This window comes from Pezoporus flaviventris, unplaced genomic scaffold (assembly GCF_033815535.1).
Source record: "Pezoporus flaviventris isolate CSIRO_AGI_PZ_B2104156 unplaced genomic scaffold, CSIRO_AGI_Pfla_v1 ptg000154l, whole genome shotgun sequence".
NCBI classification, from domain to species: domain Eukaryota; kingdom Metazoa; phylum Chordata; class Aves; order Psittaciformes; family Psittacidae; genus Pezoporus; species Pezoporus flaviventris.
This window is the reverse complement of record NW_026892702.1, coordinates 2,009,284-2,017,488: the sequence shown is the minus strand read 5'-3', so window position 1 is coordinate 2,017,488 and position 8,205 is coordinate 2,009,284. Positions and strand designations below refer to the sequence as shown.

The 8,205-nt window shown below is 57.5% G+C and overlaps 1 protein-coding gene across 2 annotated transcripts; it reads right to left on the bottom strand.

The window, feature by feature from the left end:
* Positions 1 to 234: 234 nt before the first annotated feature.
* TOR4A (torsin family 4 member A) lies at positions 235 to 6,923 on the bottom strand. Of its 2 annotated transcripts, none has more exons than XM_061479629.1 (2): positions 6,850 to 6,923; positions 235 to 3,419 (listed from the first exon to the last, which is right to left on the bottom strand). In XM_061479629.1, exon 2 carries the CDS (start codon positions 3,378 to 3,380, stop codon positions 1,752 to 1,754), a length of 1,629 nt encoding a protein of 542 aa, XP_061335613.1. In that variant the 5' UTR covers positions 3,381 to 3,419; positions 6,850 to 6,923; the 3' UTR covers positions 235 to 1,751. The 2 variants fall into 2 exon arrangements, with proteins under 2 accessions (XP_061335613.1, XP_061335614.1); XM_061479630.1 differs by having other exon boundaries at positions 6,837 to 6,858.
* Positions 6,924 to 8,205: the final 1,282 nt, after the last annotated feature.

Sequence of the window (8,205 nt, the reverse complement as noted above, 5' to 3'; positions counted from 1 at the left end):
GTCCACCCTGTGCAGCTCAGGGGGATGGAGGAGCTGTGCAGCACACAGCTCCCACACTGCTGCACGCTGTGGGGTTTGGATCTGGCTTTCCATGAGTGCACCTTGAGGAGCTGCACACACACAGTGCACCAAGAGCCTTGATCCCAATGTGAGTCACTGGGAAGCACAGGCATGGAAATGCAGCTACATCCGTCCAGAAGAGAAATTTGGGAAGAAAAGCACATTTCACTCAAATAAAGGAAATGTACTTCAAATGATTTTATTTGGGACCGTTTGGATTCATTCCTGACAATAGCTCTGGAAGCAGGAGTTTGTGATGGAAGTCTCTGGAGCCCACATTACAAAGCGGCAAATCAAACCACCAGTGCAAACATCCGCAGGACTACGTAGAGGATAATTCACAGCAAATTGTAGAAGGGGGTTTAGGCCAAAACCCAAACCCTGAAAAGGCAATGTCATAAATACCTGCTCGGTTGGCCTGCACAGAACAAGCACATGTGCTTTTCCTGAGGCGCTTCCCCAGGTCTCAATGGCAAAGAACCTCTTCTTGGCTTCGCACAAGTGGGAACGAGCCCAGGATTCCCACTGCACTTGGCCCAGACAGCCCCAACTGTCTTTTCCAGTGTGTGTTGCTTAATACATGTCAGTTGCTATTTTGGGCTTCCTGGGTAATGGGGTGGTGAAGGGTACCCAGGAGCAAAAGCAGAAGAGCTCTGGGGATGAGCCCCCACCAGCATCGCTGAAACAATGCCGTGGTTATGGCTGCAGCCTTCGAGACGAGCCCAGACAGACTCGCAGGGCACAAATCTCACTGGAGGTGCCAAAGGTGAGCTCAGGTATGAGCTCAGAAGAGCAATAGCTCAGGAACAGATCCAAAAAGGATTCTCTGGAGCATGTGGTGATGTAGGAGCTGGAGGGAGCAGAGCTCTGACTGCCCTGCAATTGGGAATGAGGAGCCACAAATCCTTTTTGCTCTTTTACACAATTACAAGGGCCTGTAGGGACAGGCCAAGGGGAATGGCTTTAACCTGCCCGAGGGGAGACTGAGATGAGCTCTTAGGCAGAAGCTCTTCCCTGGGAGGGTGCTGAGGCGCTGGCACAGGGTGCCCAGAGAAGCTGTGGCTGCCCCATCCCTGGCAGTGTTCAAGGCCAGGTTGGACACAGGGGCTTGGAGCAAGCTGCTCTAGTGGAAGGGGTCCCTGCCCATGGCAGGGGTCGCAGCTGGATGAGCTTTAAGGTCCCTTCCAGCACAAACCAGGCTGGGATTCTGTGATTCTATGATCCTCTTAATTCTCCCAGGCACCCAGCACTGCCTCTGCTCTGCACATCACCAGCCAGGACCAAGAAAAACGAAGAGCTGAAGACTGTGAGCCTGCAGGAGTGAGAGATGGTTACGTGTACTGCAGGGACAGTAACCCAGTTACTATTTCCTCCTCCTCACAGCGTCTCTTCTCATCTCACAACTCCTTAATGACAAGTATCCCAAATGAGCATGTGAGGAACAAAGCATCTCGCAGTTAATGGGAGGTTGCTTGGGCTTCGTAGCCCAGGCCTTATTCACAGAACATTAGGAACAAGTGAAGCATCTGGAGAACGGAGACCACAAGGCTGCCATCCCTCTAGCTGGACCAGGACAAGGGCAGTGAGGGGCTGAGGAGGACACCTTGACCACAGCCTGCTGCAATGCACTCCTCCAGAAGGCCAGAACTTTGCAAATCCCAACAGCAGGACTTGGTCCCTGCAGTAAAGCACTACAACAGGTTGACTTTGGCCACAACCTGCTTGCAGCCCATCCTGGAGTACTGCTTATCCTCAGTAGTGTAGTAACTGAGCTGACTAGCTAAGTTTTCAACATGTTTCTGGTCGGGATACAGCCCTTCCCTCCTCATCTCCTCTAGGAAGCAGTTTATGACATGAGTCTTCTCCAGGAGGACAAATGGGATGATATCTGCAGACTTCCAGAGAGGGTGGGCATCGATCAGTACAGGCTGGACGATGCTCAGCAGTTCTTCAACTCCCCTCTGCTGACGCAGGATCTCAGCAGATGAATTCTGGATAACAAACTTGGTTATTTCACCACCTCCTATGTTGCTTATTAAAATGTAGATGGCATTGAGGAACTCATTGGTTTGATTGGGCTCAAAGAATCGGCTGAGAGTATCCAGCAGGACTGGAGACATGAGTTCAACCTCATCCAGAATAAACAATGGGATCTTCTCCTCTATTTCGGCTCTTGTGACCATGTCAGAGATCTTCTTAGACAAATCTATTTCACATGTAAGCGGGGCCATGCCGCTGGGACAGTGATGCATAACAAAGTACTGAAGCACAAAGTCATTGTCCATGATGGAACGAAAATGTTTGGCCAGCAGCCAGCCAACATGACTCTTCCCAACTCCTGTTGGGCCATTTAAAGAGATGACTAGAGGCTTGTTGTGTATGTGGGTAGCCAGGTAGTCTTTCAGCAATTCCATAATGCTTTCCACAGCAACCTTCTGCCCAAACACTTCCCGGTGCATGGTTTTCTCCAAACCATCTAGGTCATATTTTTGGAGGTTATCATCCAGGTTCTCTATTGCATTGAGAATCTGGAAGAAGATAATGACAATGAGCAAGAGGAGGCAGCGTTTTGCCTTGCTCTTCTCCTCCGCTGGCAGGTATCTCTTGGTTTTATCTGGGTACAGCACTACCCTGGATTTCCTCCGGTTCTTTTTCCACCTGCATTTTTTCATAGCGTACTGCTCCACAGACGTGTCAAAGGTGAAGTACTGGGAACTTTCAAAGCTGCTCTGGTTAAAGAGGGACATGGAAGGGCCGTACAGGCCAGTTCTGTTCAGGGAAAGCTGCCTCTGAAGCAGCCTCGTATGAACGAGCTCGGAGGGCTTCTCTCGGGGCAGCTCTAAATGCAGCCGGCTCTTCTTTTGCCCGCGGTACCGCCGGCGCAGGCGGATGATTGCCCGCAAGGGAGAAGAAATGGAATACATTCTTTTGGAAGCAGCAGGGATTTCAGTAGCTGGTTCTTCTTCCTCCTCAGTCTCATAGAAAGATCCCTCTCCTTTGGCGTCACTTTCGGCACAGGGCATTTCCCCTTCCCCGTTGCCATCAGTGCCAGGCATCTCTCCTTCCACACTGCTCTCAGCACGAGGTGCCTCTTCTTTGAGGTTGGTCTCAGTACAGGGTATGTCTCCTGGTGCATTGCTCTCGGTACAGGGCATGTCTCCTGATGCATTGCTCTCGGTATAGGGCATGTCTCCTGCCGCATCACTCTCAGTACAGGACACATCATCATTGCTCTCTTCACAGGGCTTCTCTCCTCCCAGATCCTCCATGGCAAAGTACACTTCTCCATCCGCCTCAGCACAGGGCAGCTCTTCATCCATCTCATCTGATTCTTACAGCTCATTCACATCATCTTCTGTCTAAAAAGAACAATGTAAAAATCAATCTTTGCAAGATTTTGCAGTGGCCATTGACAGATTAGAGAGATACCCCACCTTCTAATAGGCAGAACGGTGACCTGTACCCGTCAACAATCACAAGGTGGCAGAGAGAGACTGTCAGACCTAAGCTAACTCTCTGGGAGATCGTCTAGACATGCAATACTACAGATGAAATCCAGCATAAATAAATCAAGTTGATGCCTATCACAAACCCAGCCCTGCCTTCGCATCCAGAAGGAGAGCTCAGAGCAGGCTGGAGCCAAAGCCGGGGCTCTGCTCCGTGCTACCTGGAGCAAGAGGCAGGACACGGGCAGACAGACCCAGAGCTGCCCAGTCCTGTTCCCTGCTCTATTTCAGCAGGACCCAAACCCACCCCAGTGCACCAGCACATGCACGTACACCTCTCGAAGGGACCTTGTCACCCACACCCACAGAGCCCTCACAGGGTGTGCGCGCAGGAGCAGCTCGCTGCGGAAACAGGGCTGTGGTGGCTCCACATCTCCCAGGGGGGGAATTCTTCACAGCACCCCAACCCTCCTACCCCTGCGCCATGAGCCCCCACACACTCACACCCCTGCACACGCAGCAGCCGCTGTGTCCTTCCCACATGAGAACCGGGACACGAGCATCCCTGGGGATAACTGCACGGAGAACGCACGGACAAACCTCGGTGGGTGCGCGCGGAGGAGGAGAGGCTGTGCTCCAGCAGCAGGGCTTCATGAAGGGAACCCCCCAAGAGGAAACATCTGCCCAGGGCTGGGGCTGCCACGCTGCCAGGACCCCGCACACAACCACCTACGTGCTGCGGCGCCGGGACGGCTCTAGCCCTAGCCCTAGCCCTGCCCGGCACGGCACGGCACGACGGCGGCGGTGGTGGTGGTGGCAGAAGCTGTGTCACAGTGGGAGGGCATTTTCCAGCCAGCTCAGGACCGCAGCAGCGCTGACGCAGGAGCAGTTTGACACCGTGACATTGCCAACCCCAAGAGCAGGAAGAGCAGAGCCGCCTTCATCGGCCGCCCAGGAAAGCTCAAGCCTCGGCGTTGCCGGCGGCAGCACGGTCCCTGGGCAGGAGGAGGAGGACCCAGGGTTCATCATTAACCTGCTTCAGCTCAGCAGGAAGTTACCAACCTGCCGAATGTCACGCTCCGGAGAAGGTTTTACTTCCCCAAGCACGGGGCTGACGCAGGAGCCGGGGCTGGGAAACGCTCCCAGCCACCTCTTCCCTTCACCCGGCTCCTTCCTTGGCTCCTCTCGAATGCCGGGATGCCCCGAGCAAAGCTTCACCCCTGCCCTGGGACAAGGTGATTTCTGGACCATGTGCTGGCATCCGGCTTGGTTTGGGATCAGAGCCAGGGCCAGCCCAGCGCTAATCTGCTGTGGAGCAATTAGCCCTGCGTGTTAATTGCTGACCCCGTGCAGGATTTGCCCGTGCCCAGAGCAGAACCAGCCAGACGAGATTCCTGCAAGCAGGAGCTGAGCCACCGGGCAGCAGGGCTGGGGGCCACCAGGATGCCACTGGGAACACCAGGCTGTCCCCACAGCACCCTGGGGTCTCTCACTCACTTCTCTCCATCTCACAGACTCTGCCTTGCTCACACAAAGCCTGAAGGGACCCAAAGGGACCCAAAAAGCTGTCCCCAAAGCTGTTGGGAGCAGCTCCTGTGGCACAGACCAGCACAGGCCGTGGTCCCCAGGGAGCGCAGACACCACAAAGCTCAGCCTGGGGACAGGACAACACACGTACACCCCATAAACAGTGATGCTTTCTCAGCCCCAAACCCAGGCAGGTGTCAAGGGGGTGACGGAATGCCAGGGGGAGCTGTGAGAGCTTGGGGAAAAGGTTTAGGGAGCAGAAGGACGCTGGCAGGGAAACACAAGACATCCCTAATGCTTCCCTACGGATGCTGCCGGCACACAGCAGGGTGTCACCCCCCTGCCCAAGCATGGAGCACTTCAGCTTCTCACAGCCTGGAGCTGACTCTCCTACCACCATTGTGTCCATGCAGGGCCCCCAAGATCCCTGTGAGGCCGATGGAAAACATCGAGGACTGAGCACGTATTAGCCAGGAGATGCTCAAGACCCCCCTTCCCAAAATCCAAGAGCCCAGATAGCACATCCATCCCACCGGCACGGGGTGCCCAACCCTCCAGATGAGCTGAATCCATCCTCAGCAAGAAGTCTGTGCTGTCACCACCAAATAATCCTGCTGAACCCATGACTCAGTTCCTAATACCTGCTGGATGTACAGGGACTCTTCTGGAAGAGCAGCCCCTTGCTTGCTCAATGTCAGAGCGGGGCCGGGCAGGCGGCGCTGCCAGCTTCCAGGGACGAGCCTTCGGCACCTTAATTGGGTGTTTGGGAACAACAGCATGGAAAGGAACCCAGCAGTAACGTCCAGAGCATCCCAAGGGCTCGTGTAAGCGCCGCCAGTCACTGCTCCGTGCCCGGTACCGCAGGCACACCGGCACCCAGCCCCTGCGAACCTCCGGCTTTCCTCCTTTGGCTCTTCCCATCACATCTGCATCCCCGTGTCACCCTGCGCCCGCCAAAACAAGGTTTCCACAACAGAGGAGCCTGCGTGGGCAGAGGGAGGCAGCCGGGACACGAGCGGGACACGGGGGCAGCCTCCGGGCATTGCGGGTGGGAATCAGGCAGAGAGCGGACAGGGAAACGTGTCCCTGGTTAAAGCGCTGGCTGCTGAATCCCGAAGTTGGCACTGGGGAGGAGGGAGCTGCCCCCCAGGTGCAGGTTCCTCGGGTTAGCAAAGCTGCTGGGATAAGGGAACAGCTGGAAAATCCCAAAGGTTGATCCCCCCACAGCTGGAAGCTGAGCCCCTCCGGCCAAAACTGAGCCCTTCCAGGGGGAACGTGGAGGAAAACGGCCCCTCATAGCGCGAGCAGTGCGTCAAAGGGTGTCAGGGGCCAACACCGGCGACCAGCATGGCCCCAGCACAGGGCACAGCCCCACGCCCCGAGCTCAGCTCCCCAGGGACACCGCTCGGAAGCAAGCTGAGCAGCACGGATTGTGCCCGGGGTTGTGTCGGGGTGTGCAGGCGCTCGCCCTCCCCAGAACCACCGCACAAGGGTGACACCAGGGCAACGCAAACCCCACCGTGCCACCCCGAAAGCCTGCGTGCCACCAAAGCCATCCAGCCCCGCTCCCCGCACAAACAACTGCCAATCCCAAACGCCAAGCGACGGGAAGGGAAGCAAGAGGAGGGAAGAGCCCTGAGCACCTGAAACCAGCGGGAACAGGAGGGTCCCCATGAACCTGCGGTGGGTTTTGGAGCAAAGGGGCCACTGGGGACAAGCAGGAGGTGGTGGCGGGGACGGAGATGGAGGTGGCAGAGGCCAAGGGGCGCGCAGGGAAAGGGGAGCGGGACGGGGCCGCCGAACCGAGCGCAGTTACCGCAGCGTCCCCGCGGGTCCCCCGCAGCCTCGGCAGGGCCGGCCGCTCCTCTGCCCTCCCCAGCCGGCTGCGGCCGCGGCCGGGAGGAAATGGAGAGGAGGAGTGGCCCAAGAGGCAACTTCCTTCTCCCCGCGCCGGGGGACGGCCGCGGGGCCGCTTTTCTCTCCCCTCTCTTGCTCAAAGCCCTCCTTGGTGCCTGCGTCACATCACGGGGGCATCGTGCGGGGAAACACCACTGGGGGCGGCTGCGGAGGGACCGGGATGGGGCAGTGGGACAGGGATGGGGGCAGTGGGACAGGGATGGAGCAGTGGGATAGGGATGGGGCAGTGGGATAGGGATGGGGCCGTGGGATAGGGATGGGGCAGTGGGATAGGGATGGGGCCGTGGGATAGGGATGGGGCAGTGGGATAGGGATGGGGCAGTGGGATAGGGATGGAGCAGTGGGACAGGGATGGAGCAGTGGGACAGGGATGGAGCAGTGGGATAGGGATGGAGCAGTGGGATAGGGATGGGGCAGTGGGACAAGGATGGGGCAGTGGGATAGGGATGGGGCAGTGGGACAAGGATGGGGCAGTGGGATAGGGATGGGGCAGTGGGATAGGGATGGGGGCAGTGGGATAGGGATGGGGCAGTGGGATAGGGATGGAGCAGTGGGATAGGGATGGAGCAGTGGGACAGGGATGGAGCAGTGGGACAGGGATGGGGCAGTGGGATAGGGATGGGGCAGTGGGATAGGGATGGAGCAGTGGGATATGGATGGGGCAGTGGGATAGGGATGGAGCAGTGGGATAGGGATGGAGCAGTGGGACAGGGATGGAGCAGTGGGACAGGGATGGGGCAGTGGGATAGGGATGGAGCAGTGGGATATGGATGGGGCAGTGGGATAGGGATGGAGCAGTGGGATAGGGATGGAGCAGTGGGACAGGGATGGAGCAGTGGGACAGGGATGGGGCAGTGGGATAGGGATGGGGGCAGTGGGACAGGGATGGAGCAGTGGGATAGGGATGGGGCAGTGGGATAGGGATGGGGCAGTGGGATAGGGATGGGGCCGTGGGATAGGGATGGGGCAGTGGGATAGGGATGGGGCCGTGGGATAGGGATGGGGCAGTGGGATAGGGATGGGGCAGTGGGATAGGGATGGAGCAGTGGGATAGGGATGGGGCAGTGGGATAGGGATGGGGCCGTGGGATAGGGATGGGGCAGTGGGATAGGGATGGGGCCGTGGGATAGGGATGGGGCAGTGGGATAGGGATGGGGCAGTGGGATAGGGATGGAGCAGTGGGATAGGGATGGGGCAGTGGGATAGGGATGGGGCAGTGGGATAGGGATGGAGCAGTGGGATAGGGGTGGAGCAG

Coding starts and splice junctions, on each gene's coding strand:
- TOR4A (XM_061479629.1), bottom strand. CDS start 3,380: ATGGATGAAGAGCTGCCCTGTGCTGAGGCGGATGGAGAAGTGTACTTT.